The 20,711-nt window shown below is 49.5% G+C and overlaps 1 protein-coding gene across 1 annotated transcript in view; it reads right to left on the bottom strand.

Moving 5' to 3' along the window:
* Positions 1–20,711, bottom strand: part of TFPI (tissue factor pathway inhibitor) — a 264,389-nt gene that overhangs the window by 91,328 nt on the left and 152,350 nt on the right. The window contains exon 5 of the mRNA XM_085648705.1: positions 14,644–14,820. Within this exon, the coding sequence (XP_085504831.1) occupies positions 14,644–14,820 (177 nt within the window). The remainder of the gene's footprint in view (positions 1–14,643; positions 14,821–20,711) is intronic.

Below are 20,711 nucleotides of genomic sequence, written 5' to 3'. Positions count from 1 at the left end.
ATCCCCCACCCCTCGAAGCGGGCTCGCCTCAAAGGTATAAATAAAGTTACGGAAGACCGCTCGGGGTCTTTCCGGTTAACCCCACTACCTTGTGTCCACGTGGTCCCTTGCGACAAGCGTCCTGCACGCGTGGCCTGCTTCAGGTCACCACACTGGCGACGAGGCCGGAAGTCCCGCTGCGTGCCACCAGCGAGTTGCTGTTGTTGCCGCGGCGTCAGCGGAGCCCACCCGCGACGCTCCATCGCTGCCGGCGATCCTTCGGCGCCCGGCCACGCCTCCCAGCAGCGGTGCCCCGGCCGCCCTGCTCCTCCGCGCCTGCCCGCGTGTCTCCCTCTCCATCGGAGACATGCTCCAGGGTCAGGGCGCGCACCTGCCTGATTCACGCGGTCGGCTGGGCGCGCCACATCTGCACCACCGGCTGCCATCCGCTGAGCCAGGGGAACTCGCCTGCTGGAGCCTGCCTCCCCTCGCGGCTGCCTGAGCGCCCCGCCCCGATGTCAATGGAGCGACAGCTGCGTGTTCCAGCGCACTGAGGGTCAACCGCCTGCTGAGCAGCCGAGGCGATCTGTGAGAGCGTGTGCAGCTCCCCAGCCAACAAGCATTGGCGGATGCACGTGTGCCTGCATTCAACAAGCACTGGCAAGTGCAAGTGCCCCTGTCTACAACAAGCATTGGCGACGGCAAGTCCCCCATCTGTTGCTGGGGGTTCCTTCAAGGATCCTGGACTTCACCGGCCGGGTGTGGTTGTGCCATCCTCTCCCTACCTGCTGCCTAGAGCTGACTGCGTAGAGGGGCTTAGGACCATCGTACAACGGAGTGAGTACACCAGCTTGCGCACACCACGCCCGTACGCCACCAATGCCTCCCAGCCCGGCCGCTCCTCACGTGCGCAGTGCTAGGCGCGCTCCACCAACGAGCATTAGCATCCTGCCGCAAGCGGGTAACAACGCCCCACCGGCCCAGCAGGTGGCCCATGGAGGAGGGAGAAGGGCGAACGACCCGCGCCACGCTTATGCAACAGTTAACCCACTTCCGCCCTTCAGCGAGATGGCGGTTCCAGTCACTGCAGCTCCCCGATGGAGAGCATGGGTCGGCCAGCTCAACAACTATTTCACGGGGACCCGTGAGACGGATGGTACGGTGAAGCGCTCCCTGCTAATCTTCTATGGGGGACCAGAGATATATGATCTGTTCGAGACTCTCCCAAACACAGGTAACGTGGACGATTACAATGCAGCAGTGGCAGCGCTTAATCAACACTTTGATCCGCAACTCAACCCGGACTTTGAGAAGTTCAAGTTTCGGCGCTCCCTTCAGCTAGAGGATGAGTCCGTGGACATGTTTCATGCACGCCTACGTAAACTTGCAGCCACATGCGGGTTTGCCGACCAAAGGGAGGAGATAAGAAGCCAGATCATACTGGGATGCAAGTCAATACTGCTCAGGAAGTTGATACTACGTCAGCCAGGGATCACCCTGGACCAGATCCTGGTGCTAGCCAGGTCACTTGAACTCTCAGACGTCAGGGCTGAAGAGATGGCCGCAGCCCTCCACAAACCGGCCCCGGCACAAAGCACCACACGGCCTCCTCAGATCAAAGAGGAGCGCGTCAACGTGATCCGCAGGCGACCGGCTCCTGCACCGGTCAGGTTGAGACCGCCACCTGGAGGGCCCTGCGGAAACTGCGGAGAAGATCATCCTCCAACGGCCACTTGCGGAGCGAAAGGGCGAGAGTGCTCCCGCTGCGGGAAATTGAACCATTATGCCAAGGTGTGCCGCAGTGGCCCATCGCGGTTTGCCCCGAGGAGACCGAGAGGGTTCACCCAAAGTGTCCGGCAACTGTCGGTAGCTGACTCGGACGACGCAGGACAAGGAGCAACGCACCACCCGAATCTTGACCTGGAAGAAGAAGACGATGAGATTTACTATGTCTCGTTTGTGGGTCAGTTGGGGAGCCGGCGCAGGCCGCTGCCCATGTGCTCCGTGAGAGTGCTTGGTACCGACCTCCGAGCGCTCATAGACACCGGGGCAACGGTGAACGTCATGGACTCCCAGCAGTTCGAGGCACTGGCGCACCGACCCTCTCTGCTACCAACCAAAGCGAGAATATACGCATATGGAGGCGTTGACCCCCTCCCCTTGAGAGGCACCTTCGAGACAACTGTCACCAGCGGTCCTCTCACCACCACGGCCAGATTTCATGTGACAGAAGGCAGGAAAGGCACCCTCCTGAGCTGCCACACAGCTGAAGATTTGGGGCTTGTGTTTTTCACAAATGAAGTCCATGAATCACATGCCGAGGACATTATGAGGGAGTTCCCCGAACTCTTCACAGGATTGGGAAAGCTGAAAGGAAAACAGTTTCGGCTTCACATAGATCCCACAGTCAAACCGATAGCCGTGCGACACCGATGGGTACCATACAACCTGAGGCCCCAGGTCGAAGCGGAGTTGGCGAAGCTCGAAGCGCTGGACGTCATCGAGAAAGTCACCGGTCCCACGCCCTGGGTGTCCCCGCTTGTGGTTGCTCCTAAGCCATAACAACCGGGAGCGATTCGACTGTGCATTGATATGAGGCTACCCAACGCTGCTGTCAAGAGAGAGCGCCATGTAACACCGACCATGGATGACATCGTGGCGGGCCTTAATGGCGCCAAATGGTTCTCTAAACTGGATCTCAACGCGGGATGCTACCAGTTGGAGCTAGAACCGAACAGCAGGTACATCAAAACTTTCGCTACACATGTGGGCCTCAGACGATATAAGCGACTCAGTTTCGGAGTATCTTCGGCGGCGGAGGTATTTCAGAACGCCATCAAGGAAACCCTGTCAGGCCTGACAGGGGTAATCAATCTAAGCAACGATATCCTAGTCTTTTCATGTACACTAGAAGATCACCATGCCCAGTTGAGAGCGACACTCCAACAGCTCAAAGACCACGGCCTTACGCTACACAAGGAAAAGTGTGTGTTCTACCAAGAGTCAATCGACTTCTTTGGTACAAGTTCAGGAGAGAAGGCCTTAAGGTGGATCCGAAGAAGGCGCTTGCCCTACGGTCGGCAAATATCCCCAAGTCCCCCACCGAAGTGAACAGCTTCCTCGGGATGGCAACGTACTGTGAGAGGTTCATCCCTAACCTGGCCGCCCTGTCTGAACCCCTTTGCGTCCTCACACGCAGTGACCAGCCCTGGACGTGGACGACGGAGGCCAACGCAGCGTTTGTAAGGATCAAGGCGGCTTTGCAAGATAAAACTGTCATGGCGTACTTCCGCCCCGGAAGGCCGACTGAACTCGTTGTGGACGCAAGTCCGGTGGGCGTAGGAGCCGTACTGTTACAGGAACACGAGAGAGGCACATGGAAACCGGTTGCCTATGCCAGCCGGGCACTCTCCAATACGGAGACGAGGTACGCGCAAATTGAAAGAGAGGCCTTAGCGATAAAGTGGGCATGCCAACACTTTCACTTGTATTTATTTGGACAGGACTTCAACGTCATCACGGACCATAAGCCTTTGGTCCCACTGTTTGGAGGCACCACCCGGCTCGCACCTCCCCGCATTGAACGGTGGGCAGTACAGCTGCAACAGTACAGGCTCACAGTGCTCTTCCGCCCGGGGGCACACAATCCGGCAGACTATTTGTCCCGGCACCCGGAGGAACTCCCCCGGCGTGCGTCCCCGCGGACGTGAAATATTCAGATGCCTACGTACAGATGATAGGCCGTGATGCTTGCCCTGATGCGGTGACCCTGGAAGAAGTTGGCCAATCCACGGACAGTGACGAGGCCCTGATCAAGGTCAAGAAAGCCCTGGCCTCCCATGACTGGAAGAGGTTTCTGGAGGGCAACCAGGCTCTCACTGAAGAAGAGAAGCACGCGCAGCAGCAGCTGTGGCAAGTTCATCACGAGCTGAGCATTGGGGAGTGTGGCGTAGTCCTAAGAGGTCATCTTCTGGTTGTCCCACGAGCGTTGCAAGGACGTTTCCTGCAACTGGCGCACAAAGGTCATCAAGGCATGGCAAAGACCAAGGCGCGTCTCAGGAACAAGGTCTGGTTTCCAGCCATGGACACAAAGGTGGAAGAGCTGGTACGGCGGTGCCGGGCATGCACGATCACAGGAGGTGACCCACCGGTCATTACCGAAGAGCCATGTCATCACCCATGGGCCAACGTGAGTGTGGACTTCGGCAGCTTTCCGGACGGAAGACAGATGCTAGTACTCGTGGATGCCTACACAAAATTCCCGGTGGTAGAAGTGGTGGAGTCCACGTCGTTCCAACACATACGGATGGCTCTGGAAAGGACTTTCGCTTTGCTAGGGAACCCTAAAGTAATCCGATCAGACAATGGGCCGCCCTTCCACGGCCAAGAGTTCAGAGAATACCTGGCGAGGCGAGCGATCAAACACCGGCGGATAACCCCTCTGTGGCCACAGGCGAATTGGGACGTAGAGAGGCTGATGCGCACCCTGAACAGAGCCCTGCGCATTGCAGTGGAACAAGGACAAGATGCGGAGATAGCCTTAACCAAATTCCTCGATGCATATCGACACACGCCACACTGCACGACGAAATGTGCACCGGCCCATCTCCTGTTCAAAGAAGCCCCGCAGGACGGGATACCGACCGATCCGTCCTGGAGTCCACCGGCACATGACGATGAAGCGGTGCAAGAGCGACGGGAGAAGACGATCAACAAAGCCAGCGAATACCGAAGAGCCCGAGAACACCACTTAGTGGCTGGAGACAGGGTGGTAGTCAAAGATCGGCACCCTGGTTGGAAATTCCGTACACCCTTCGAACCAGAGATGTGGACTGTGCTGGCAACAAAAGGAACAATGGTCACGGCTAGACGAGGCGATGTGAGAGTGACGAGGAATGCGTCGTACTTCAAAAAGATTTACGTGGAACCAGCTGGAGAACAGGACAGCGAAGAAGCAGGGATGGAGAACGACGATTTCCCAGACTGGTCGGTGACCCCGGAGGGGAGATCCCCGAGGCGGAGTGAAGGCGGACAACAAGGCGAACCGGAGCAAACTGCAGGCAGCCACCATGAAAATCGAGCTCAAGGAGAAGAGTCCGTTCCAGCAGAGGAGCAAGCTCCCGGTTGCGAGGTAATCCCGCTCCAAGCCAGAGACTCAGAGACTTTATGTGCTTCTCGCCTTAAGAGAGAACTTTAATGATTGGCATTGTCTAAAATGTTGGAGGGATGTAGAGAGCCACTCGGCCTCTACACTACTATGTATAACTCTATACACGCATACCCCACCCCTCGAGGCGGGCTCGCATCGAGGGTATAAATAAAGTTACGGAAGACCGCTCGGGGTCTTTCCGGTTAACCCCACTACCTTGTGTCCCCGTGGTCCCTTGCGACAAGCGTCCTGCACGCGTGGCCTGCTCCAGGTCACCACAAATGAGAGCGGAGCAGCGCCTCGCTTCCTCCCACCCCTGCGAAGAAGGAGGACACTGCCATAAGCTCCATGGTCTCCGTGTAGCAGTTCCAGCCCACCCCCACCAACGTGTGTACTGAGAGAGGCTGCTGTGTTGGGGTGGAGTAGAGAGGAGACAGCGTGTGCCTCGTATGCCAACCCCGGCAGCCCTGAAATTATTAACTGAGGAAGCGGGCTTCCGGCGGGTGAGTGAAGGCAGAGTAGGTGCCAGTGCAAGAAGTACAATGGCCTGCAGGGGGGTGCGGCCATATCTGGGAGCCGGTGCGGTGCGAAACGAGAAAGTTGCGGCCTTACCTGCGAGGCTGAAGTGAGCGGGAGGGTCGCTGTGCAGCGTGAGGCAGCGAGGGCCCCACTCGAAATTATAAAAAAAAGGTAAAAAAGACTTACTGTGGAGAAGAAGAAGTCCTACGGTGGAGTCCGGCCGCCTGTGTGTCCCGGGCGGCAGCAGTATGAGAAGGTGCCCCGTCCATGAGGCTGGAGAAATGAGGCTGTCGGGGTGCAGATAACGAAGTAAGCAGTGAGAAAGGATTGCCAGGGGCGTAACAAACACCCCCGCAGCCCCCACAGTGCGGGGGGGCCCCTGTCTTCAGTAGGGGAAGGGGGCCCCCTCAGCTCTTCGGTCGGGAGCTGTGTGTCTCACTCACTAAAGCAGCTGCAGCCTGCTCTGTGCTCCTAGCGGGACCCAGGACTGAAGAGAAACAAAGTAACAAGTTACATTGTTTCTCTTCAGTCAGAGCCCGGCCGGAAAAGGGAGGGGGGGGGGGGGCTGGTGCCAATGTGCAGCCCCAATTTTGTCAGTTGGTTTGAGAGGAAATATGCATGAGACGGAGATGGGTCTTTCTGACTACATACATCACAGGAGGACTTCGCCGCAGAAATTATGTCTGCAGGGTTCCTCTATGTAGAGAAGTGAAACGTGTGACACGCTGCTTGCACACATCTCTCATCTCTGTGTCTGCTCCACCTCATGTGTATGCCATGGATCTAGGGGTGCCCGTGCTGGCGAGGAACATCCCCGGAAACGCTGCAGCCCAAGAGGACACAGGGCTGCTGTTTTCAGACCCCCAGGTAAGCGAAAAGCCACCTTGATCTTCTGACATGATATAGAAGCGTTATTGTAGTAATGCAGTAGCATTATATATTTTTGTTATCATTTACAACGTCACTGGTGTGTTGAAACACGATACTCAGTGCAATAGCACTTACCTTTCACCCGTAGGCTGATGTTTGATTAAACAAAAAACAGCCAAAAGCTAAACACAAAACTATTTTCCCATACCATCTGCCAGACAGCAAGCTGCCAAGAAACCTGTGAGTTCGAAGCCCGATTCTTCAACAAGATATGACAACTATTGCAGTTCTCCAGGAGTGGGTCAGGTCTGCAGAAAGTGTTAGAAAACCGGACACGTTAGCAAGGTTTAGAGGTTTAGTCCAGCAGGTGCCTGAGCCCAGCGAGGTATCGGCAAAGTGCGGCTGCGGAGTGTTCTAAGTGTCTGCCCTAGTGGGGTGCTGCTTTAGAGGGGGGGGGGCAGGATGACGCAGACGAGGTCTGGGGGCGCACAGAAATGCAGACTCTCTCAGTAGGGCTGTAATTTTTGTTCTTCACGAAGAAGGTGTTTGGCGAGAAGCAGATACGAGAACCCGGCCCTACTGACGAACTATCATGAGCCCTATATACTGCTGGGTGACGCACTCATACCCGCCGTTGTTCGGATGTTCCCGGGGTGTGAGGAAGATGGTCTAACAAGAGGGGGGGTCTTTACATGGTGTTTAATGTCAAGAACTGTACAGGGGCATCTTGGGCACGAGGCGGGGTCCGGCTGAGCCCGAAGGCCTAGGGATGTTTAAACCGGCAGGATGTCACTCAGTGGTGACGCTCACATCCGGTGCTGCCCGGGTGAGCCTCATCGGTGATGAATAGTCCCAGCCCTACAGCACAGTGACATTAGGACCCACACTTGCTGCACTCAGGGCTACTCACTTCGGTTACTAGGACTTCGCGCCAGTTATAAAGCAGTGAGCCCAAATACAGTGGCTACTGAGTGGCATGCGCTGGCACCAGGGCCAACTTTAAGGCAGAGCGACTGGTGCAGCTGCACCTGGCACGGAGCTGTGGATGGGGGCCTGTGTTAAGAAATAACAGGGGTTTAAAAACACCTGCTGCAGAGTTCATGGTGTGTGGAGCAGTTTTCAGGCAAATGTCAAAATAACTCTGGTGATTAGAGTGATCCGAATTTTTACTCTAGTGGCAGTTTTGACTCATCATAAAGTAGTGTAGAGGGTTAATGTGCCTGCTGGAAAGAACACGTACTATGCAGATCACAGAGCTGTATTTGATGTGGATAGCTCAGTGGGTTACTGCTTTTATCACAGAGATCCTTATGTTATTTGCAGTTCAGAAGTTGCAGTCCTAATATAGCACAGTGACCTATTAACTGTCATAACAGAGCTGCCTTCAAACTGGATGGCATGGGTTAAAATGTTATGTTTTCCCCCAGTCTTTAATTATCCTAATGTAGCTAAAAATGGTTCGTTTGGGTAGAAATAAATTCTTATTAGTAAAGCCAACCCCAAACCAATGTGGTAGATTATAAATCCTGAGTTTGTGCTTCTCCAGACCAAACAATCTTAAAATATACTGCTTTCTAGTATCGATGACGTGAGTCCTACACTTTTTAATCCTCAGTGTTTTATTTAACATTTCCTATAGACTGATTTACACACGTTTGGTTCATTGTCTCTGTACATATATGTGATGTAAAGTGCTCCGATATCCTACGCTGGTATGAGTATTGATATTAAACCATTGAAATGCATGTGTGAGAGGCAGGGGCGTAACAAACACCCCCGCAGCCCCGGCGGTGATGCGGGTCCCCAGTCTTCAGTACATGAAGGGGGCCTCCTCAGCTCATCTGCAGAGCGCTGTGAGAGGTTTGCTCTAAGGGATCTCTGTAAGTAGGCATGTTAACCCAGTGATCTTCATGCGTGTGGTGGGGAGGGTTTGGGGGGACCAGAATTATGTTGCAGTGGAAGACTGATTATGCGGATGGTTTCACTCCGTTCTGCGTCAAGACTCTGCACGATGCCAGGCATTAGTCTCTGCCCTCTCTTCCCCTGTTGGAGAGCACCTGTGCGCTCAGTCTTGTACTCCGCTCCATAGCAGGACATAGGGGCATGGGCCCAGGAGGACGCACACTGCCTGCCTGTGAGTACCCACAACAACCCTACTTTGGCTCCGACGCAGTTACAGACAGAAGCTTTGCCCGGGCTGGGGGACTGAAGGCAGGGGCCATGTGAGTACGGCCCAGACAGGGGATAAAGGAAGGTGTCCTGTGGGTCTACTGTGGGTGCAGCTTCCGCTAGGGGACAGGGAGGGGAGGGAAGGGGTGCTGCCTGCATCCTGTGAGTACCCCAATGGCAATGGGACAGTGTTAGTGTCAACCTGTGAGTACAGCCACTGGGTCCTGAAGATTGATTTTAGCAGCTGTGACAAACAGCACTGATTAAAAGTTCTCCCCCAATAAAAGGAAATAACTGGATTTTAAAGCTTTCTGCACCAAAATCTGCACATGTGGTTATTCACTGTGTTGTTTCCACCCGCTGCATTTCCACAAGTCTTATTTGCTGAAACATAACGGAGGTAAATTTCTTGAATCTTCAATGTTTGCAAACAGGTGTTTGCTCAGGGATCGCAAAATAATGACGCATTCGTATTCAAGGCCTAAATGTTGAAAGTTCGGAAACGACACATACAAACCCAGAGTGAAAACGCTTGTTTGTCATATTTCCGAGGCATTGTCCATGTTTTTTTAGCTTTATTTTTTAATTAAAAGATCATACAGCCGACTACAAGTTCAAAAATAATTATAAAGTATCGATTTTTATAACAAAGTTTTATTATATCTACTTTTAAAAGAACTTTCTCAATGGTACTTCAGTGACCTGTAGTTCATAGCCTGAATCCTTGCGAGACCCACTTGTCTCTACATCCTTCCGAGGCCCGCAAATTTTAGAATCATGACATTGGATAATGCCATCACTCATTATTTACAGCGTTTAGGAACACCCGAACTGAGGCAGGAAGAGCTGTATTGTCATGCTGCCTGATAATGCAATTCTGGTCAAATTGGAACTTTTCATTAAACGGCTTTTGTCGGGCTAAATGTAAACACAGGAGTAAGCAGTTGATCCTGAAACGAGGGTCACTAGAGAGGGGTGAGCGGGGGGTGTCTCAGTAAGGCCTCTCCTGCAGGGCTCATGGACCAAAGGGCACATCTCTGTGCCAGGGCCGGTGACCCCCTCTCACTAGTGGACCAAGAGGCCAGGAGGGTTAGGAACAGAAGATGCAAGAGACCTGATGGAAGGGAAGGGGTCAGGCAGAGGGGGAAACTGAAGAGTGGGGACGGAAGGACTGTGTAGAGAAATAGAAGAAGGACAATAGGGGGACATACCATCGAGCAGGCAGGGTTCTGGCTCCTACCAGCCAAATTAGATGTTCGACCAGTTAGTTTTTTTAAAATTCAGTTTTCAATATATGATTGTAAATAGAACTAAAAGCTTACTTCACACCACGTTAAAAACCCACACCTATAAATGATTTACAAAACAAATAATAACAGCAGGAACTCTTTTAGAAGTCATTGCCCTGTGGTCAGTAATGAAAGCATGTAAGCAAGTGTTGAAGAGCAGTTTCACTAGCAAGACCTCGTGCCACTCGTGAGTCAATCCCCTGTGACGTCTATCTCAGCACACGCCCGAGGGACAAGTCCAACATGATTGGATGAGCTCACTGTCACCAGATGCTCCTAAGATCGTTGTGCACTTCTGCTTTGGCTAACCACCTGCTGGTGCCATCATGGATGCGTGAGTCTGTTTCAGACTTGAGGAGTCCACGGGGTCCAAGTTTGGACAATATTATCAATAAGGTTTTATTGACCGCTTCTGCAGATACATGGTAGATTTCAGCGATAGAATAGCTCCCACATACAATGTGCTCTATTGGCTTTTCCTTTACTAATGTCTTGGTACTCAAAGCTCTGATTCAGACTTGTCAGAGTGTCCAGTTCTTTTGATTCAACTTGTTCAGCGTGAAAGCAGCATGTGGGCACTTAATTTAAGTGTTATCAGGTGCACAGCCGGAGAGAGCTGAGGGTCTCAATGAACATAAAATAAGGAAGGGATTGCAGTCATGTACAAAGCACGTAGGTCCTCATTGCCCAGAATGAAAACACACCCTCTTATGTGTATCAGTGTGCTTGTTCTTGTTGCTCATCTAAAGGTTATGCACTTATTTCACCTAGAAATGCCAGCACTGTAACAAAAGAGTTAAAAAAACTGAATCAAAAATACTGGCATTGAGTTGGAACCTTAATAACAGCGCTTAGAAGCTGTATGCGTGAACCCCTCTCTCATGCTTGTGTTCTTTTTCTATCTTTTCCACTTTCTTGTTCTTTAGCCCAGACTCACTTTCGTGCTCTGCTTTGCCCTCTCTGTCTTTCCATATATATTCCTCTTTCTCTCTCATACTCTCTCTGGCTCTCTCTTTAGTTGTCTGACTCACTTTCTCTTTCTCCTCAATATCCCTCTATAAGTCTATTTTTTTCTCTTTGCCTGTCTATTCCATTCTTTGTCCTTCTGTCTCTGTCTCACTCAGCTTCTCCCTTATGCTCTTTATTTGCCGCACGTGTTTGCCCTCTTCCTTGCCTTACTGTCTCCTCATTGTCTTTTTCTACCTGTAAAGCATAGTAGCCTAGTCTCAAGCCCGGGTAGGCATCCCTTGACTCCGCACAATCAGAATCATGAAGTTCCAAATGGCCAGGCTGTGTGTGCGTACTCTAGAGAGCGGCAGGGAGTGAATATGTGCATCTATGTGAGATTGATATATAGCAAGTGTGATACCCTCTGCCATTTCCAGCTCTTCAGCTAAGCACACTGAATGGTGGGATTTCCAACCGCATACATGAGGGAGATGAATAACATCTCCAAAAATGCAACATGCTATTGGCTCGAAGGTCAGGACTGTCTGGAGTTTGTCTAACCTGGTATAGCTGACTTGGCAGGGGTGTCACATAATTTATTTTTTAAAGGTTTTTATAATTGCAAAGTTTGGCTCTGTTCTCAATATCTATCAGCTATACAATCTCCTCTTCATCAGGCCCTTAGGCTGGTATTAATGTATAGTATGTTTACCAGATAGGCCATGTCACCAGGGGCACCCTATTCAGGGCCATCTATTCCTTTTACAAAGCATTGTAATTTGTAATCTATCTATCTGGCCAGAATACATAAATAAGGCTTTACATTTTAAGGATCGTATGTTGTATTAATCTTTGCAATCAAGACAACCGAGGAAAGTTTTTCAGAGCGTACATTGCCAGGTTGATTATATTTATTTCGCAAAACAGAAAGCGGCTGACACAAGAAGTTTCTGAAAGTAAACAGTTCTTATTGGCATCCTGTTTGCCTTCTGCTCTTTATTTTGATCTACCTGTCATGAGTAGCAAGGGGAGTGCCATGAGTAGCAAGGGGAGTGCCATGGGCTGCAAGGGGAGTGCCATTGGTAGCAAGGTGACGCAGGTGCAATTCCTGGCGACTTCTAAATGATAGTCCATGGCTGCATCCTCTTGGTACTTTTCATTGGCTCCTGCCTCTTCTGCAGTGCCTCACTAGGAGCCCCTGCCTCGCAGCTAGCACTGACTACTAGAGAAGAGCACAAGCCACCAACCTCTGGAGGGCCTAGGATGACGAGGTGTCCTGGATTCACCAGAACAGCACAGATTTTTCACCAGCTGTCCCATTAGATTTCAACAATTTTAACACATGTCCTGGTTTTCAGAGAGGGTCGACTAAAGACATAGGAAGGCACGTTTTTTATGGGTTTTATGGGCAGTATGGCGGGTCGCTGGCCTGAGAGCACTTGACTGGCACGGAGAATGGGGAGCCCCCTCCATGTACTTTGCAGGGGGGCCCCCTCAAGTTTCGTTACGCCACTGAGGATTGCCCTCCCCACAGTGAACCAATCCTGAGGACGGATGAGGCCCAGAGAGCAAAATAAAAATAAAGAACTTGCCTGGTGGGGGGAGGAAGATGGACCTGCGTGGCAGCACCTGTTAGCAAGGGACTACCTTGAGACGGGTCCTGTGAGGCCCGGGTGGGTAATTAGACCTGCGGCATCGGGGGCAACCCTTGAGCTTTTTGATAATTGAGCACACGAGGCCTACAGCGTTGGGAAGCTGCCGGGGCCTTTGAAATTAAGGAGGCAGCGCCACCTAGCGGCCATTTGTGGTACCAAACATTTGCATAACAGCATTATCACGAACAGACCTGCAGCATAGAGATAGACTGCTGTGGCCTATGATCAGAGGCAAGGGGAGAGGCAGCCAAATCCGTAAGTTTCCTGAAAAACAAAATATGTATACACATGAAGATTCAAAAAGAAGGAAAGGAACACTGCTACACAAGAGACAGTGTAAGGGGCAAGCACGGCAGCTCTGGGGCAGCTGCTGCTGATGAAAGTTGTTGATGGAAGATGGATATTGCCTTGACTTGGAGTGGCAGACCCTCCCCCCCCCCCCCAAGTCTCAGTTTTGCTGGGGTTGAAGAAAGGATCACAGCAGTAATCCGCAAGCGAGACTGCAAGGGAATCTGAAGAAGACAGACTGCCAGGGAGAGTGTAAGTGGCAGTGGTGCCTACTGGCCGTAGGTAGTCACTGCAGCAGAAAGGATAACCCTGGGACAGCGTGAACAGGAACACTGTGGCCCTGGGTGCAGAGGAGAAGCTGAGAACACACTGTGTTCCCTGGAGGGAGAAGCTCAAACTAGCCAAGGCAGATGTAAGTGCGCAGCAAGTAAGGACATTGGAAGTTTTGCCACCAGGAGAGAAGGCAGCAAGTCCCTGGAGAACAGCGGAACTGCGCAGCATGCGGTCCCAGTGGTGAAAGGACGCCACCGCAAGGGGAAGATTAGGAAAGAGCGCAAGGAGAGACGTTGCGACTAATATGTAACCCAGACACCGACGGTACGGACCAGAGCATGAGAGTCAGCACCCTGCAAGGGAGAGAGCCCAGGTGGTCACACAGCGTGACTCATCCTATGAAGCCGGCCCAAGCGGTGACCTGAGAAGAGGTTGGTGAAGCCGCGACCTGAGAAGAGGTCCAGTAAGTGGTGACCTGAGAAGAGGTCCAAGAAGCGGTGACCTGAGAAGAGGTTGAAGTAGTGGCGACCTGAGAAGAGGTCGAAGAAGAGTTGACCTGAGAAGAGGTCGAAGAGGTGGCGACCTGACAAGAGGTCAGAGAAGAACGACCTAGTATAAAAGAATGAAGACCGAGAATAAATATTGACAAGAAGAAAGTCGCGACGACAGGTCTGGTCACTGAAGGACGTGAACGCATTGTCCTAGGGGTAGGACAAGACCAGGGAGACCTGTGTGTAGTGCACAGGTCAAGCTGTTCTGAGGTAGCAGCCACTCCCAGAGGGCTGGCTTACACCTACCCCACACCCATCCACCACTGGTGTCACTGGACTTGTGACTCTGTAAATAAAAGGGGCAGGGCACACGTGCCCTGGGCCAATTTCACTAAGTAACTAACTGAGTCTGTGCAGTCATTATGAATGCACGAGGGCCTAGCGTCCTGCACCATTACAGACACAATATTTGTCAGATGATATTTCTAGCTAGGATATTCTTACAGATAACAGTCCCCCCTCCTCTAAACAATTAGATTTCCAAAGATTGGGCCTCAGGTGGCTCTGCCATCATAAATCTGTGACAGGGAAGCCCATCTTCCACAGGACCACCGGGTCAATCCATCAGAAGGCACCTAATGTTAACAGATAGGACTTCTGACAAATACTTTTCCTAACTGGGAGCTCACCGCAATGCATGGCGGACTTGGAAAGGAAAAAGATCACTGGTCCCCATGTGCAGGGAGACAATTCCCTGCACCTCATGTCAATTTTTTTTTTTCTGTTTCACAAACCAATCCCTATTTATTTTAGTATTTTTGACCCTGTGGCAGCACTTTCTCCTAAATGTTCCTCATCGACACAGTGGGTGTACAGTGAGTGCACCAGCGGGCTGGCATGCTGCCCACCTGTTATTGTTCTACAGTGTTTCTGATACTTCCTCAGATATCAAATATAAGAAATACCTTTTTCTATGAAAATATATTTTTACAGTAAAAAGTGTAACAACTTACTTGGATCCTCACAGGTAATCTGACAGTCTTCTATGCTCTTGAAATTGTTTGCATTTCCAAGGCATCCTCCGTACTTAAACGTTTCACATTTCTTTGACGCTTTGTCATAGAAATAACGAGTAATTAATCCTCTGCATATCCCAGGATCGTCTTCCAAAAAGCAGAATGATGGTTTGTCTATGATTTAACAAATTGATAATAATCATCATTTTATACGCCAAAGACAAAATAAAAATACACATGACACAGGCAGACTGATATACCCACCACAGTCTGTCATACAGAGTGAAGGCCTTGAAGTCCCCTCCCTGAACCCACCATAACAAAACGAGTTGACACCCATCACTCATAACAGCACCGGGCAGGATTCACACAGGAAACATCTAAAGCTGTTGAATGCGCAAATGAGACAATTATAAAAAGCAAGTATGCAAAAATATGCACGATTCACTTACACGCACAAGCTGAAAATTAACTCACGCATTCTTTGCACGTTGTGCAGTAAGTGAGTAACAAATACCCCAAAAATTCGAGAAACAAACCATAGCTGAAAATTCCCAAAATGTTATTATATGATGTCCTCGAAAATGTGTTCCATCTGAAATTAAAAGTCATGTGTGACTGCAATTGAGAATTCAAGTCAAATGGTGATCAAACAGCAAATCACCTGGATTTGTGCTAATGCGAGGACTAATACAATGGGAAGGGAATTAACATTTCCAAAGGTGAGTTGACTTACTGGCTGAATCACATTTTCACTGAAAGTGTTGCCATGGTGATGATGATGAAGCTGATAATGATGAATAGTGTTTATAGCCTGAACTGTTACCCCAAGGGATATCCAGGCGCTAGTGAAATGCATCCATGTATTGCACTTATAGATATGCATTTAAGGTTAGAGGCCATGATCTTCTTTGAGCTTATCACTCGATAGGCGCAGGCAAGTTCAGCGATTTCCTTTCTGTTAACTCTAAGGGGACACTTGCCGTGCTCACTCGAAGCTCCACCGCTAGACCCAACTCTCTGGGATTGAGCTCACTCACATCTAGACACCCTTCCAGACAAAGCATTGCCCACTGGTCGTACGCCTTCAGGGTCATGACCCACCCCTCTAGGACAACATTTTAGGTTAGTTGAATCCCTTCCAAAACTATTTTGGAGAGAGTCCCACTCTCAGGTTAGATGATTTTTTGTTTGGAGTTCGCATCGCGACCACCCAAATGCCACTATGCACCGGCTGCAGCATTGACCCAATAGCCAATGGGCTTAAAGGCTTATCTTTCAGCAATTTCCTTTAGTTCTGGGTCTTCCACGAAGGAATGGGTCACAGTTGTATTTTCACTTCAATAGACAGAGGTCTATTTAAAATATGTAACATTTACAAAAATAGGGCTCCCGGTCCTTGGCTCTGATTTCATATGCGTGAAGATGCTTCCAATCACCTTTCTGGATTCCAGCCTCAGGGGCAGGTTCGAAAGTCTTCTCATCTCCAGACTTTGTCCAGATATGTCCAAGACAACCCCGCCCACCTATGATGCTACCTTCTCCCATAAGACCTATCCTGCTCACGACTCACTGTCAAAATAGCTGTTATTGTGTTTGATGTAAGTAATCAGTACCTTCATCATACTTTGCAATGGGAAGCCATCTGGTTTCACAAATCTGTCCCTCCATATATGTTACAAGTTTACTAATTCTGAAAAACCACATCACAAGATGTTGTCCAGATTTGTTCGAGCTAGGTCCCAAGCCACAGAATGACACAATCTTCTCCGTACCATTATTCTGCAAAACATGCACCTTTCAAGTGACTGGAGATGATGTTTGACATAAAACATAAAAAGGAATAACATGACTACCAATAAATAGGTAAAGAGCTTCATATTATAAACTTCACTGCCAATGGTCCAACACTTCATGATGCTCCACTTAGGCACATTTTATGTAATTCTTGCACTGGAGTTTGCAAAGACTGGCCCCGGTGAGAATAATCTGCATAATGTGTGGCTCCTGTCTTCACACACCCTAGGATGCTGGCACTGTTGATTGATGCAATCACTCCCCATTCAAGCCTATAAGAACATGTCAAGGAAGTCACAACCAACCTTCAAGGCCATTGTTGAAGACGTGCACCTAATCTCGTGGCCGCAGTAGGCATGAACGAGTATGGTCATGAGATTCGCCTTCTCTCTATTCCTGCCCTATTCAGGATAGCAGTTTTGACAGCTCCTGATGGATAGATCAATATCTCGAACTTATAACAAACCAGTCTCCAGCAGATTGAGAGATGCAAGGCTGAGAGGTGCTGTATGCTAAACTCTATACATTAACCCATCCAAATTTAAAGCACAGAGTGATGTCTGTCAGAGGTTATGTGTGGCATGTCCTGGTAGCACACCCCAGTCTAAGCTGAAGATCCAGATCTTAAAATTATTTGCAAATCTATAAATTTGGAGACTGTTCTACACTACCGTCGGAGCAGCAAGAAGTCATACATGAGCATCTTTATATGTTATTTGCAGATGTCAAGTCATGGCGTTCATGTAAAATTTCCCTGCAAATAAATCCTAATCTGCAGACTCCCGCTGACAGGGGAACACAAGCGGCGCTGACCATTGCCTCAGCCAGTGTCCTCACAGCGCTGGCTCTCCGGATATGATGGGAGAGCTTCGTTTGGGCAGGGAGGGTTGGTAGAGATTCGTTCCATGTTCCATAAGCCAGGTACTTCCTTACAATTTGGTTTTGGCCAGGGGTGAAGAATCTATATGCACAGGGTACTGGGGGTGGCAGTTTTTTTACATATATTTGGGAGAGGGTGTTGAGGAGATGGGTTGACGGGAAGGTGATGTGAGTGCAAGGTGGGGCACCAGGGCGGGTTTTAAACATTTTTTGTAATGGGAAAGCAGTGCTTTACATGGCCAGGTACTGTTCGGTACTGAGTACTTACACTTCTTTAATTTGAAAGGGATAGTACCTGCACTTCTCAGCACTCCTGCAATACATTTAATGGGACAGTACCAGCACTTCTCAGGATCAGGTACTCTAAAAAGTACCGGCACTTCTTTATTTCCATTTAAAACACTGTGTGGAAGGGTAAATGTAGATGGTGGATGGGTAGGTGGCTGGAGGTCAGGTATAATTTTACCTTTGGCAGGGGAGGCCCTATTATGTATAGCTAGCTTCTCTGCCTCTTCTTAGCTGTTGAAGGCAAGGGTGGATGATTTAGGGACCATACATAACATAAAACTGAAGATGGGTAAAAAGTACAAAATTAGGATATGTTTCATCTCTGGGATCTGACTCTTACAGTCTATTGGATGTCTGTTAGAATCCCTGCGAAAATCATCCCCGTTATTCACTGTAACTTATCTATAATTCTATATGTCGTGTGTACAGAGAGGCACTTGTAGGGGTAAGCAACACACACACACACACACACACACACACACACACACGCGCGCACACACGCACGCACACACACACACACAAACACACACACACACACACACACACACACACACACACACACACACACACCACTGAACATACCAACATTCAGCTCGGATTTTCAAAAACACTTGCTCTTCAAGATGCGGATGTATTAATCTATCACTAATGTTTTAAATGCAAATATGAGTTGTTAGTTATTTTATTAAATATTTTTTACATTCATTATTGACAGGCATGCTGTGAATTTTCAAATTCTAATTTAGATAACTGTTAAAACATGCATATAGGTATTTTAAGACGTCCAAATAATAATACAAAACACATGTGAATATTATGTCATTAACAACAAATAACTGTATAATCACTGTCAGGGGCACTTGTCTTTGATATAAACATCAATAACATTTTAAGGAAAAATGGCAATCTGAGAAGATTTGCTGTTGGCCTATCACCTACCTACTTGCTGCATGGATGCTGCCAAGGACAGCCAATAATGGGTCACTGAATAAGAAGACTATTAACCAATTGATCAAGATTCGTACAGAGTACATGTGTACATTTCCAAATATCTTGTATATGTTTTTCTGCATTATACATATGATATCTTTTTAATATGGTGATATCCCTCATTGATATCTGCCACAACGACATGCATGCAATGTAGGTTATGCACGCCCCCTCTGCTGAATTGGAGACAGAGCAACACCCTTGACACAGATGCATCAATGCTTAGCACACACCTGTTGCCAAATAGCTTGAGATTAGCCAACAATGTCCCATATAATAATGTTTTCAAATTACTACCTAGGTCTAAGTTCCTGTCATGGCAAATCCTAGTAAGTGCAACACAACTCATGCTGCACCTTACATTAAACCGTCACTCACAAGATGGGTGCAGTATGGAGTGCCCTGTTAGTTCAATGAATATTGCTCAACAGGTATCACAAATATTGAAAACATCAATGTGTACCATTGTACTATGTGCCATCTGTACCCATGTAGCATGAATACCTACATAGGCCTGAAGCCTGTCTGTAAACCTTTTAAAAATATTTTCCAAGTAGAAAAATAATGATTCTTGTATGATAAATGTTAGACCTGGCATAGCTTGGCGTGATTACCCCTGACTTTTTGCCTTTGCCTCCCGTGAAGTTAGATGCTGTAGGTACTTGCCACTGCTAACCAGTGTGCGTGTACAGATGTTCCCTGTATAAATTGTAGTGGTGATTGGTTGTCTCTGATTGGTATGTTTGCCTTACTAGCAAGATCCCTAAGTGATGTGCACTGTGTGTGTCAGGGCTAGTACTAAAGAAATGCGCAGAGAGGGAACATAGGTCTTCAGTGTAGGGCCTGCGCGCATTATGCTAAATTAGCATGTTGTCCTGACAAGTGCTACCACTTGTCAGGCCTTACTTTCTCTTTTGTATACACATGGGGCACCCCTGTAGGATGTCCGGGGTAACCCCTATGCGGGGTGCAGTGTAGGTAAAAGGCAGGACCGGTGCCAGTGTGGGTGCTAGGCCCTGATAGTGGAAAATACTCCATTTAATTTTCCCTAGTGAAAGGCCATCCTGCCCATAGGACAGAATGGGGAGGCTGGGTGTAGTATTGTTAGCCTAGTTTCCCAAGAATTGGAAACGGAACAGTGAAGTTTGGTATGTCTGAGCTCACAGCATCATAACGCATCTTTTTGGGTAGATGGTTTTGTCGCTGTGTGTCCAGAAGCCGCTGTTTGAGAAAATGGCCGAGTTTGTGCTTTAGACCTTTTTGTGTGTCTCAGCAGAATGTGAATTGCCTGCTTGGATCTGGGAGAGGCGAGAAAGACTGAGGGAGGTCATGCCCCAGGGGAGGGGTGGAGACGGCGCCAGGCTGCCCTGCACCTGGAGCGGGGAGAAGGAGAGGCTTTACGAGGTGAAGAGGCCTGGTTTAGAGCCATAAAACAATAGCCCCATACCCCTCTGAGTGATTAAAGATCCAGGCCCCCAATATCAAAGGGAGGACGGTGACACTGGGGGGTTGATACGCAAGACTGATTTAGGGAGGGGTCAGGGACCCCGGAGCACAAGGAAACTTCAAAGACAATAAGGGGTATATCTAGAAGAACTGTAACCCCAAGACGTTGGTTATGTTGATGATGTCATCGAGAACGGTCTCGGTATCATTCAGAGAAATGCTGGGAGCGCATTGAAGATGCCGTGGACTGGTCGATTCTCTGGCAGCTTTGACCTGTCCACGATCGGGAAGAAAACCTCTGCCTCAAGAAGAGTTGCTGAATAGGCTGCGGAGAGACCCTTGACCCTTGCTTCATGATCTGGGGCTTGTGGGCAGTTTGCAGCTCTTGACCGACGAGAGACTGAAGGGGTGTTGCAGTGGGTTGTGCCCCCCCTTCTTCCTGAGCAGGACTTTGCTGTGTGCTGCATCCTGTACCCCAAGGGCCCGAGGTGAGCTGGCTCCCTGTTCAGAAGCACAGGAACATAAAAGATTCCAGGAAGTCTCAAGTGGCGCGGTGGTGGGACCGTGTTGTGGCAGCCTGAGACCTCCGAAGGGGTGCCTAAGGTGATCGTGGGCATCCGGAGCGAATCAAGACTCTGACGCGCAGGGTGCGTGTCTTGGTGCGG

Source organism: Triturus cristatus, chromosome 3_2 (genome assembly GCF_964204655.1).
Source record: "Triturus cristatus chromosome 3_2, aTriCri1.1, whole genome shotgun sequence".
Classification (NCBI taxonomy): domain Eukaryota; kingdom Metazoa; phylum Chordata; class Amphibia; order Caudata; family Salamandridae; genus Triturus; species Triturus cristatus.
Note: the sequence above shows the minus strand (reverse complement) of the source record. Positions and strands in the feature narration are given on the sequence as shown.